The sequence below is a fragment of the Vulpes vulpes genome, unplaced genomic scaffold, assembly GCF_048418805.1.
Source record: "Vulpes vulpes isolate BD-2025 unplaced genomic scaffold, VulVul3 Bu000000655, whole genome shotgun sequence".
NCBI classification, from domain to species: domain Eukaryota; kingdom Metazoa; phylum Chordata; class Mammalia; order Carnivora; family Canidae; genus Vulpes; species Vulpes vulpes.
Window position 1 is genome coordinate 194,143 of NW_027325691.1, and position 12,093 is coordinate 206,235.

The 12,093-nt window shown below is 44.2% G+C and overlaps 2 protein-coding genes and 1 long non-coding RNA gene across 7 annotated transcripts in view; 2 read left to right on the forward strand and 1 right to left on the reverse strand.

The window, feature by feature from the left end:
- The window catches only part of LOC140596642 (uncharacterized), a 32,294-nt gene extending 29,640 nt beyond the window's left edge, over window positions 1–2,654 (reverse strand). The window contains exon 1 of one of the 3 annotated variants that reach the window (XR_011998538.1): window positions 2,516–2,630. This is a non-coding gene — a long non-coding RNA (uncharacterized lncRNA). Of the gene's footprint in view, window positions 1–2,515 lie in introns of all 3 variants that reach the window. The other 2 variants (XR_011998537.1, XR_011998536.1) reach the window with 2 other exon arrangements.
- LOC140596637 (uncharacterized) lies at window positions 381–2,879 on the forward strand. Its single transcript, XM_072745156.1, has 3 exons — window positions 381–444; window positions 1,086–2,097; window positions 2,585–2,879. The coding sequence occupies exons 1-2, from the start codon at window positions 381–383 to the stop codon at window positions 2,039–2,041; spliced, it is 1,020 nt and encodes a 339-aa protein (XP_072601257.1). The 3' UTR covers window positions 2,042–2,097; window positions 2,585–2,879.
- On the forward strand, window positions 1,002–11,885 carry LOC140596641 (small ribosomal subunit protein uS11). 3 transcript variants are annotated; one of them, XM_072745160.1, is made up of 3 exons: window positions 2,638–2,775; window positions 2,942–3,067; window positions 10,953–11,885. In XM_072745160.1, the coding sequence occupies exons 2-3, from the start codon at window positions 3,012–3,014 to the stop codon at window positions 11,416–11,418; spliced, it is 522 nt and encodes a 173-aa protein (XP_072601261.1). In that variant the 5' UTR covers window positions 2,638–2,775; window positions 2,942–3,011; the 3' UTR covers window positions 11,419–11,885. The 3 variants fall into 3 exon arrangements, with proteins under 3 accessions (XP_072601263.1, XP_072601262.1, XP_072601261.1); XM_072745162.1 differs by lacking the exons at window positions 2,638–2,775; window positions 2,942–3,067 and adding an exon at window positions 1,002–1,151; XM_072745161.1 differs by lacking the exon at window positions 2,942–3,067 and having other exon boundaries at window positions 2,634–2,775.
- The last annotated feature ends 208 nt before the right edge of the window (window positions 11,886–12,093 follow it).

Below are 12,093 nucleotides of genomic sequence, written 5' to 3' on the forward strand. Positions count from 1 at the left end.
GAGATGGTTGTACATATCTCTGAATAGGAAAAGACCAATGAATTGTACATTTTAAATGGGTGAATAGTGTGGTATGTGAGATATGGCTCAACAAAGTTGTTAAAAAATATTTGGATTCTAAACAATATAAATGTTTTGTATGCCTGTGTCCCTGAGGTGTTATACCAGTCTTTCTAGAGAATATGTGCAAACGTTGTGATTTATGGTGAACACCTGTTCTCCTGGGTTTCTGGAGCCTCAGAAACTGGTCTTGTAGGCAATGGCTATATACCTACGTGGTGGACCACCAATAAAAGCCTTGGTGTTGTAGGCTCAGGTGACCTCACTGGTAGACAATACTTCAAGCAGGTTTCCTCATCTTGTTGCTAGGGAAATTAACCATGTCCTCTACTGAGGGAGAACTTTCGGGAGCTTACATCTGGATTCCTTCAGACTTTGCCCCATGTACTATTTTCCTTTAATCATTTTGCTTTATAAAAAATCACTTTGCTTTTTGTCCATTTGCTGTAATAAGCCATAATTATGTGTACAAGAACTTCTGAGCCCTGTGGGTTCTAGCAAATCACTGAATCTGGTGATAGTCTTGGAAACCTCTGACATAGCTGCTTCGGGAAAGTCTTATGTAGAGATCAGCAGCCCTCTTCCTTATCTGGAACACGTAGGAGCAAAGATTGTAAAGATGTGAAAAGGGAGTGTGTAGAAAACTCATGCCTATCTTTAATCCTCACTTGAAAGTGACACAGAGATTGGGAATTATAGGGTTCCTCACTGCTGGACAGGGCATCTTGGCAACGTAAGGTAAAATATGAACTCTGGTGAGTGATGCTGCAGGCAGGCAGGTGCGCCGCTCCCTACACTTAGCCTCCCCCCGCCCCCTGCCCTCTCTCCCTTTGCTGCTGAGAGCGTTGGAGAATGTGCTGCAGCTGGTGCGTGGGCAGGTGCAGCCACCATCTGCTCTCGGAGTCCGCATGCGCACAAGCACCTCGCACCCAGGATCTGGCCCAGGCCCCACGGATCCCAGAACCTGCCGGGGACGTGGCTAACCCCGCCCCCTCGCGGTGGCGATTGGCTGAACCGTTCCTGAGGGCGAGGCGCGGTCAAGGCGGGCGAGGGTCTCCCCTGTGAAGTCGGGGCGAGACGTGTCCAAGGAGGTGAGACCGTGGGAGGGGTGTGGGCGGGGGTCGGGTCCTCCCTGCCCCAAGGGTCCTTGAGAAGCCAGTTGGTTTCTCCCGGCGCTTGTCTCCTCCCACCGCCTCCTCTCATTGGCCAGGCCCGGGAGGCGGGTGCGCTCCCATTGGCCGGGGGCTGTGTCTGTCCCTGCCAGGGTGGGGGCGGGGTCTCCGCCGCGCTGAGCTTGCCCTTGGGTCTGGCGCTGGGTAGAGCTGCTGCCGCCGCCGCCGCCGCCGCCGCCGCCGCCGCCGCCGGTGCCTCTGCTGCTGCTGCAGCTCGAGCATCCGGGAGCCGCCGCCGCCGGTGCGTCTGCTGCTGCTGCTGCTGCTGCAGCTCGAGCATCCGGGAGCCGCCGCCGCCAGCGCTGCGTCCACCGCCGCCGCCTCCCCTGCCAGGACCCCGAGACACCCCGAGCGCGAGCGGCGGCTGCTGCTTGCCTGCGCCCCCTCTGCCCCCCCTCCCTTCCGTGACCTGCCCACCCCTGCAGCCCTCGCCTGCACCTTCTCCAACACCCCGGATTCCTGCACCACCTGCTCGGGCAGCCCCGGCGGGCTCTGGGACTTGCGGTGCGAGCCGAGGGGAAGGCGAGCTCCGACCCGGTGCCTGCCTGACGGGCTGTCGCGGCTGCACCACCACCAGCAGCAGCAGCAGCAGCAGGAGACACTCTTCCGCCCACCGCAACCCCATTCTGCGGGTGCGTCGCAGCTGCCGCTTCTGCTGCCTCCAGTCCGGGTCCGAGGGTTCGAGCACCGCAGCGGGGACCGAGGGTCCAGCCAGGAGGACGCCGGCGGCCCCTGCACTCTGGGGCCCCCGTCACCAGCATCTTCTCGCCCCCTCGTTCCTTCCCAGCCCCTTAGAGAAGGGACCGTGACCTGGAGACGCGGCGCCGTCCTCCGCTTCTACAGCGTCTGCGGGCTCCTCTACCAGGTCATCCCCGCCCCGCCGAGGGAGCATCAGCTTCACGCCCTTCCCCATCACGCCCACTGCACCCCGCATTTCCACTCTGCCCCTTCCAGTCCCCTAGTCCCCGGCGATGTGCACCCCCCCCCCTACTCCCCGGTGCGGCAGGGGCGGCGGCAGTTGGCTCCAGCCCTCGGGTCTCCGGCCCTGGCTCAGCCTTGCGCTCCCAGCAGGCAGCCCCGTGCGCGGCCCCTTCCGCCTCTTCACCCACCTGAGCTGCCTCCATCCCTCACTCAGTCCCCGCCAGCAGCACCCCCCACCCCTCCCGCCTTCCGGCGGGCACTTGGCGCCTTCTCTGAACATCACACCCTCCCACCCACCCCCACCGGCCACCTCCCACATCACGCTCCTGACCCGCCCTCTCCACCCTCCTCCTCGCTCTCACCTCCCCCTTTCCGGGTCGCCTTGCTCTTTTCTCTGCTTCCCACCATCACATCCGTGTGTCTTTGAAAAGTGAGTGAGAGCCTGGGAGCGAGCTACGGAGACGGCGAGAACAGCAGCAGCGGCAGCGCCATGTGCACTGCAGTGACATCCCCGGGGGCAGGTGTGTCGTGAGACGTGTCATGCACCTCCGAAAGGAGAGGAGACTGTCTGGGATGTAAAAGAGCGAGAGAAAGGAAGAAGGAAAAGAAAAAGAAAAAGGGGGTAAGGAGAGAGAGAATAAATCAAGAAATAAACAAGGGAAAGGGGAAGGGAAAAGTTAAAAGACTCAAAGCTACTTTATCAACAAGCCTGTTTTTTAAAATTAATCAGCCTGTCTGGTTTTCTTTTCCTCTCTGTTCTTTTTTTTTGTTTTCCTTTTTTCTTTAAGCAAAGAAATCTACGCACCTAAGCAGTTACTTTACTGCGAAGGGATTTCCCCTCGGATTCCCGACCTCTCTATGGCTCTGCTCCTGCCGCTTCTTTCCGTCATTAATATTGTCCTTTCACGTGCAATGTACGAACCCCTGCGACCGCGGTGGGGGGAACCGCACAAAACGCTGTTATGATGCAAATCACTGGGTTTGGATGCAGAGCGGCTGGGGAACCGGGGTGCACTTTTCCTCAGATCCTCCCTCTTGCAGGAGGAGGAGGGGGCCCTGTGGAAGGGGAGGAGGACGCGGGTGATGAAGTGAATGGCCATGTGCGGAGTAGGAGGGCGTGGGGAGAGCGCACTTGGGGGGTGGTGAGGCGGGGGCGGCAGGCCAGGGCTGGGGGGGCCGGGCCGGGGGGAGGAAAGTTGTTGCTTTGAAGAGAGGAGTCATACAGGGATGCGGGAGTGAGATACAGGAAGGATGGATGGGAAATGATGGACTATAGGATTTTCAAAGCTAGGTGACTCTTGATTTCTTGCTAAATCTTTGCCCACCTCTAACCCCTCTGTCGTCATTTCTGTAGTTGTGGGAAGGATAAGTTGATCAAATGTATTTGTCCCTTGGTAAAATGAATCTGGAAGTAAGACACAAGTAGACCGCAGGCGTGCAAAACCCAATTGGCCTTTGGAGGATTTAAATGAGGTCAATGAACCGTCTTTCAGCAAGTCCTTGGAATGCATCCTGCCTCCTATCTTGCAGGATATGGACTGGGATGGATTTTATTTATGCATATTTATGATGTGAAGGAAAACAGAGTGGACAGAGTTTTTCTGAATTAACTAACTGACCTTGCGGAGGTATTTCTTACCATCTTTTTTGTGTTTTATGTTAAATGTAAATTCCAGATATGAAATGTGCCAGCATCCCCGAGAAAGCCGGCAGCCTTCTCCCTGCTTACGCTGCCTCCTCCCATTTCCCACCATTCGCACTCCCACCTTCTCACAAGTACCCCGGGAGGCTGACACATCACTTGGGTCTCTAATCCATGCTGAAACGTGTTCCTAGATGCCCTATTTCACCTCTCAGTAACTTGCATTTCTCAACTCTGCATGTGTGTGTGTGTGTGTGTGTGTGTGCGCGCGCGCGCGCGTGCTCTCTACGCAGGGTAGTGGGAGTGTGATGTGGGGAAATCAGTTAATTCGGTGATTGCGATGAAAACTCGACACCGCTGGATGTGTTTTCCCTGCCAATCTGTGCGTGCTGGCCCCGGCACGTCATTGCACACACTGCTGGGCTGGTGTGAGATTATTTATTATAGAGCATGTGGGCAAAGGACTGCACTTGGGGGTCGCCTCCTCTGCCTTCAACATTTCCCATGAATTGTCGATTCACTGCAGTGCAAAATAACTGTCTGCTGGTGTCTCATTCTCTCAGCCTGGAGGAGGATTTTCTCTCTCTCTACCCGGAGAGATTCCATCAGCTGCATTCTCTTTTATTAAAAACATGGGTCTCTTGTATTAAGTATGTAAGCCAATTATTTAAAAAGTGCTGCTTTTCACAGCAGATTAGAGGTGGTGGTGCAAGGGGTGTGGGCATGCCAGAGAAAATGCACCACTGCAACCCACAGCAGCACCAGCATCAGGTCCAAGTATATAAATAAATAAGCGTCCTCTACAGCAACCAGGGAGAAAGCACCAGCCCAACAGGGTCTGTGTACTTATGAGCATCTTAGATCAGGCCATGTTAAGACACCAAAGGACAGAAGAGGATTTAAAAGGAAAAAAAAAAAAAAAACTAGAGGGGGAGGGGGTGCAAAGCACCATTGGATTGTAGTCTCATGTTTATGGCTGCCTCACATTGATCAAACACTGCTCCACAGACACATCGCACTTTGTTGATATTGTCAGTTCCTGCTCAAACAAATTGCTCAGGCCTTCCTTGTTTTACTCTTGGCCAAAAACATTGCTTCAGGGTTGAGGTTGTTTCTCCCAGCATCCTACACTTTTATTAGGACTTGGTTAGGTTGTAAAATGAAAAGCTTTATTTCCTGGACACAGATTAAACACTTAGCAGGTCTTTCCTTTCCATGTGCAGAGAAAGAAGGGTGGCGGCGGAACTAGTGAGCAACTAACTGATTTTGGCTAGAGGGAGTCTGTTCTGCCTGCTGGTAGTTATGACTAGGCAAATGCTATAGGCAGCCTATAGCTTCTTATTTTTAGCTTTATCGGAACTATGGTGGTATCTGTGACTTAAGTAATACTGATCAATTAATTTAGCATTTCTATTATTATCCCCTTTCTTGCACTATGCCTTATTTTAGACAAGAAGACTCATTTGAACGTATCTTCTCTGTGTTTTATATTGTCACCAATATTTTACTCTTTCTGGGAAGCAAAATCAACCTTTTGGCTTGTTAATATGTAAAGTTAATGAGCCAGTGGTGAGAATCAAGTCAATGATAAAATAAGTTAAAAAAAATAGTACTATTCTAAAAATCTACCATTTTGTCTTCAGTGGATTCTTAGGAAATGAAAATGAATCATTAGAAGGAAATAAATATGTTTCTGACCAAAGCACAACTCGCAATGTATAGACTAGATAGACTAGACTAGATAACAAAAATTTGCTTCTGTGTTAGTTTATGGGGCATCCTTGTTTATTTTCCTCCATCACAGGTAGGGGAAAAATCTGGAATGAGGGTACAGAACAGTTTAGAGAAATGAATTTCTTTAGAAGGAGGCGTGCAAAAGCTTGCCACCTGGAACTAAAACCTCTCTTGGTTACAGAGCAGATCCAGTTCAATTGCTAACCCTGGCTGAAGCTGTGTCCCCTTTCCATGCCTGAGGGGGCACTGCAAAGATGGAGACTGTCTTGTTTAGCACAAGAAAACGGTCCTAGAAAGGGCAAAGAAGAAAGGACAAAAATACAACCAGAAAATAGACATACATAGAGATTTTGTTGAGAACTTTGTTTCCTTTTTAGATTTAGTCTTACAGAAAAACACATCCAACACAAATACTGGGATTTTAGTGTTTGGTTTTGTCTTGTTTTATTTTCCATGAGATATTTTGATGAATGATCTGTTATTTTAGAAAGACTTTCAAATTGAAGGTCAATTGGACATGCATAGTACTTGCCTCAGTGAATACACTGAACATAAACTTCCCCTTACATTTTTAGAAAGTGTATTATAAAGTACAAACACACCTACATACACTTAATAAAATACTGATAACTTAATGCTTCTCAAAAGCCTCTCTCTCCCATTCATTTCCTTCTATTTGTAATAGCCTTAGTCTTGTTGAGCTCATTTCTTATGTTGAATGCAAGAACCCTATTCCTCCCTTTCTTGATTAACAACTGAAACTTTAAAGAGTAGAATCTGTACATAAGAGCCAAAGACTATGATTTAAATGGTCAAACCCCAAACACTTAGTAATTAGGAAAATCTCCCTGCAAATATGGGGAGTCTCTGGGCAGATTTTCTATCAAGATATGGAAACTTACTTCATTGTCTTCACCATTTCTACAACTATTAGAACTGTGGGAGCATAACATGACCAAAGTAAGCATTGATTGAGAGGCCTCTTTCTGCTTTCTCCCCTGAAAGATCAGATACTTGAGAACTATTTGCCCCACGTTGAAATAGTGAGATGCCATTTTTTTTTTAATGAAAAAAATTACTTGAATTACTTAAGGAGCAAATGGAAGTACAAAAATGCTGGAAGAAATGTGAGTCATGCATTTTAAAGTGACGTAAAATCAATATCAAATAATATTAATTTTCTTTTTAAAATGAGAAATCTATGGGGTATCAGATGGTTGAGACAAGTAAGGTTTATTTATTATGAAGGATTTGGGGTACATTCATAATATAAATAGACCTATCGTATTGATGTTTTATTTGATAACACTGATGTGCGTTCCACGAGATTTATTGAGAAGGCGTCCTCATTTTAATAGGCTCATTGAATAACCTTGGCAAAACCACCCAATGTGTAACAGCTGGCTTAGTAGGCTGAGGAAGTGGTGAGAAATCACAAACTGAGGAAGCCAAACTCAAAAGCTGAAGTTAGAGTTCTTTGTGGAATTGGCAGGTATTGGTTTTTTGGTCCTCCTAGAACAGCTCTAGTGCCCAATGACTACTAAACTTAAGCTTCCTGAGGGCAAGCCCTGAGCCTTTGTCATCTGTGCAATCTTCTTATTCTCAATTTAGTAGATACATAATAAATAGTGTTGGCATGAATAGGTATGTCCTAATGGACTTAAGTAGCTGCATCTCTTCATAATATGTCAGCACTTAAACTTTTTTAAGTTGTTGGACCCTGGCTCACGGGTGCCAACGTGTCCAGGTGACTCTGACCCCAGACAGGCAGATGCAATTAGCAAGAGGGTTTATTGAACGTTTGTGCAAATGGGCTCTCTGCCTCCCAGGAGGAAGAGAGCCCAATTAGCAATTACAGGCATCTTTTAAAGGTAAAAGAAAAAAAAAAAAAAACCTCTTAAAGACAAAAGAACCTTGGCAGTAGCATAGCATTCAGGTTATCGATTTCTCAGGTCAACATGAACCTATTCAGGGACATTCCAATCAGGGAGTGGGGGGAAATGGTTTTCTTATCACAAACAGAATGCTTTTTGTTGCTAAAACTTCAGGAAGGCACCTGGATGGGCTGCCTCTGGATTAGGGCTGGTACTACTTAAAGGGGGGGGGGGGGTTTCTTCAGTATCTTTATAATTTGGGAGCTGTCAGGGATGGGATGTGATGTGAGGAAAAGGCAAGAGTTTGTTTTCTTTGCACTCAGTTATTTTCTCTTACCCTTTTTATGAGGGTTAAAAAGTATATTTTTGAATAAATTTTCTTAGGCTTTAACAATGATTAACGTTTCCCCTTAAAAACACACAAGCAAGATATACATTTCTGAATTTGTGATAGAGCTGAGCATCTATTCTGAATCTTCTTTTGTGCTTATGAAACTAAGTAATGAGACCCTTCCACTACACGAATAGACACAGGGCTGAAGTTGTAAAGGGATCTGCCTTAGAGAGGGCTGGCTACTAATTATTTACATTCTATTTTAGAGGTCTTTGAAGTAAATATTAAGACAGTCATTATTCAACATTTGATATAACTCTAAGTCAACAAATAGTTTTTACTTGAATCTTTAAATTATCTTTCAGCCACTTGAATGCTGAACAGGAAGCTCCAATTTAGCGATAAACAGTCATTCTGGGGGCTAGATGCAGAGGTCATTAGAGATTAGAAAATAAAAATATTTATTTTTAAATAAAATAAATATTTTATCCCATTGTTATTTTGTTTATTTTTAAATAAAATAAATATTTTATCCCACTGTTATTTTGTTTATTTTTAAATAAAATAAATATTTTATCCCACTGTTATTTTGTTTATTTTGTATTATTTTGTATTTTGCTTTGAGAAATAAAAAAATCTCAGAGCTAAGTATGATCAAGTAGTGCAAATCACTTCACATTAAGAAAGCAACAGTTCTTATTGGTCAAATTGATCCCCTAACAATTTTATGTTTTTGATGATGGCTTATTTACAGTAACGGCGCACTCATTGTTTATCTAAAGTCATCTTTGGGAATAGAGCAAGAAAGCACCTTTCCTGACAAGCATGTGCTGCCAACTGTTAAGTGTATAGCTGTTATATTGATTCAGTATGATTTATAAAAAACAATTAATTTGTTCTTATAGAGAAATATTTTTGGCTTCTTTGTTAAAAGTGTTTGCCTTTCAAAATGCAAGTGACTCCCTTAAGGTTTACTTAAACATCCAAACTCAAATTTATGGTGTGTAAAATACATTTTTACTCTCTTAATGAATTCATATTTGATGTTAGCTTGTCCTCTATCCCCTCTGGGGGAAAATGCCCATGACACCTACGTATCTTCCATTCATTCTCATACCTTATATGCCCCCTACTTTCCAATCTTAAGTAGTAGATTTAGGTTGAAATGAGAGATGGTTAGAATATTTGTGTTAAAAAGCAAACAAAAAATATACAATAAGCTTGTCTAATTGTCACTCCTTTGCTGCTCTCTATTTTCTCTTTTTTTTAATTTTTTATTTACTTATGATAGTCACAGAGAGAGAGAGAGAGAGAGAGAGAGAGAGAGAGAGAGGCAGAGACACAGGCAGAGGGAGAAGCAGGCTCCATGCACCGGGAGCCTGATGTGGGATTCGATCCCGGGTCTCCAGGATCGTGCCCTGGGCCAAAGGCAGGCGCCAAACCGCTGCGCCACCCAGGGATCCCTGCTCTCTATTTTCTATTTTGAAGTCTGAGTAACACAGTAACTCAGCTTCCTTTGCACTGTCCAGGAATATAATATCCCCCCAGTCCCGACCATACTCCTAACCTGAAAGACCTATTAAAAGTAATTAATGAGGAATGAAGAGTGGTTCAAGAAAGGGAGATTTGCTAAAGCCTATGTGCTGAATACATACAGTTTGGGTGATTTTCCTTTTGACCTCCACAATGCATACCCCAATGTTTTAGCAAGGATAAAACTCATATAATGTGCTTTTGCTTGTTTTTGTTATTGCTATTATTGCGTTTTGTGAGAGTTCAAACTCCTTACTTTCATAATGAAATGGCAAAAAGGAGAGGCAAGGAAGGTGAGTCAGCCAGCCAAACACACAGAAACACCTGGCAAAGCTGACTAAATTAGCATATGCTAGGGTGAGTATTTCCCTCTGTTGTTACATAATCCCTTTCTAATAGGAAATCTGTTCTCATACTTAACCCTTTCAGGAGGGTTGACATTCTCCCACTGTTATTTTGTTTATTTTGTATTATTTATTTTCTCATGAATTGTGTAAACCATCTATTGAGGGGCTTTTATGTCAAATTCTTCCCCCCCCCCCTTCAGTGTTTCTGTATACAAATGTTCCATTCTGTGCCCAACTTCAGGATTCAAGAATCAACTTTAATATAGCTTTCACTGAGAGGATCTAATTAGCATTTTGGGCCCTCTTTACTCATGTGCAGCTTCCTTTAGAAAATGTATTAGTTCTATGAGGTTCCCCTAAGGATTCATAATACTCTAGCTTGTTACATGTACTGTGGTATTCACTGTGCCTTAATTATGCACGTGGCCTCATTTCAAAGCCTTTTCAAGGATCATGTGGGATAGAACAGGAGTGTGGCTGTAAGTTCACCGTCATGTATTAATGTGTAGGTGGTATTCAGAGAAGGATGTTTCTGAAGGCAATTATATACCCATGACTCCAGTATAGCAAGCAGCTACATTCTACACTTACTAGTTACCCTGCCAAGGCAGAATGAAATTCACCATTGTGATACATAATACAGTATCTGTTATTTCTAAGTAGTTCTTTGGCCTGGGAATGAAATAAAATAATGAGTGAAAATGTGTATCCCTTATCTTGAATAGGGATTGTCCCTTTCACTCTCTCAAAACAAGAATCAAAAATTGTTCCTAAATCAATACTCTATTCCATAACTAGTCCGTTAACACATTTGCTGTGGTGGGATCTTCAAGTTACGCTGGTTATTATTTGAGGCTATAGATTTTTAGATAGTATTAATTGCCTTCAACTGCATGGGCTGCCAAATGTCAGTGCACTGTCAAATCTGAGACATGATTTTTTCGATTTTTGTTTTGGATGCAATTTGAACAACTGTGAAACTATATAGGGACATTGAACCCAACAGAGGAAGAGGAGAGAAAGAGAAAGAAAGACAGATGTTTTTTAAATAGGGACTTCATTTGTGGAGGGATGGTTATAAGAATTGGCTCATTTAGTACATGTCACCACTTATATGGAGGATATTTTCCTGCATTGCACGAGTTTGAAGGCATACTTATCTTAATTGTACCTTTTGACTTGCATTGGCCTATGTGTCATATCATCAGAAAACTTCAGTTTGACTTGTAAGTACACTTTTTTCTTTTATTTATGACTACTGCAATCAAAAGCATTTTGTATATACTAACTAACTTTGATATATACTAACAATTTTAACCAATTTTTGTTTTGAAGACGCGCAGAAATGGCACCTCGTAAGGGGAAGGAAAAGAAGGAAGAACAGGTCATCAGCCTTGGACCTCAAGTTGCTGAAGGAGAAAATGTGTTTGGTGTCTGCCACATATTTGCATCCTTCAATGACACTTTTGTCCATGTCACTGATCTTTCTGGCAAGGAAACCATCTGTCGTGTAACTGGTGGGATGAAGGTGAAGGCTGACCGAGATGAGTCTTCTCCCTACGCTGCCATGTTGGCTGCCCAGGATGTAGCCCAGAGGTGCAAGGAGCTGGGTATCACTGCTCTCCACATCAAACTCCGAGCCACAGGAGGAAATAGAACCAAGACCCCTGGACCTGGGGCCCAGTCAGCCCTCAGAGCCCTTGCCCGCTCAGGAATGAAGATTGGGCGGATTGAGGACGTCACCCCCATCCCCTCCGATAGCACCCGCAGGAAGGGGGGTCGCCGTGGTCGCCGTCTGTGAACAGGATTCTTCAAACTGAAAATAGTTTGAAAATAGTTTGAAAATAGTTTGAAAATAGTTTAACAGAAAATTGTTAATAAATTGCCTTTGTGTAAGCTAAAAAAAAAAAAAAAAAAAAAACTTTGAAACTTTGTAAGCACATTATTTGAGCCACATTATTATTTGAAAGCCACATTATTATTAATGATAGTTTAAAAAAATACTGGTCTCCAGTAACTCACTGGAGTTTTTTATTAAGAAAAATTTTGGCCAACATCTGATGTGTTTAAGTAGACAAAAGAATGCCATCTGCCCTTGATATTTGAAACATTTTATTTTGTCTGTGCTGTGATCTATATAACCCCTTTGTGTATTTTTATTATAGTATTTTGAATGTTTGGTATTTATCTGTCTGTTTGTTCTACTGGATTATAAACCCATAAAGTACAGGGTCTTATTCTTCATTTTATTTCAAGTGCTTAATCTAAGGTCTGGTCTGTGTCTTTTTTTTTTTTTTTTTTTTAATGTTTTCATTCTACTGATTGATTAGTTCTCTTCCAATCCATTTAATCCTGACACATCTCTTTACTTGGATCCAAATAATATTTAAGTATTTATGTTATAACTGCCAAAGTGCCAATACACTATTCTGAATAGAATAAATATTTGCAATGAATGTTTATTCGTATTTAAGGT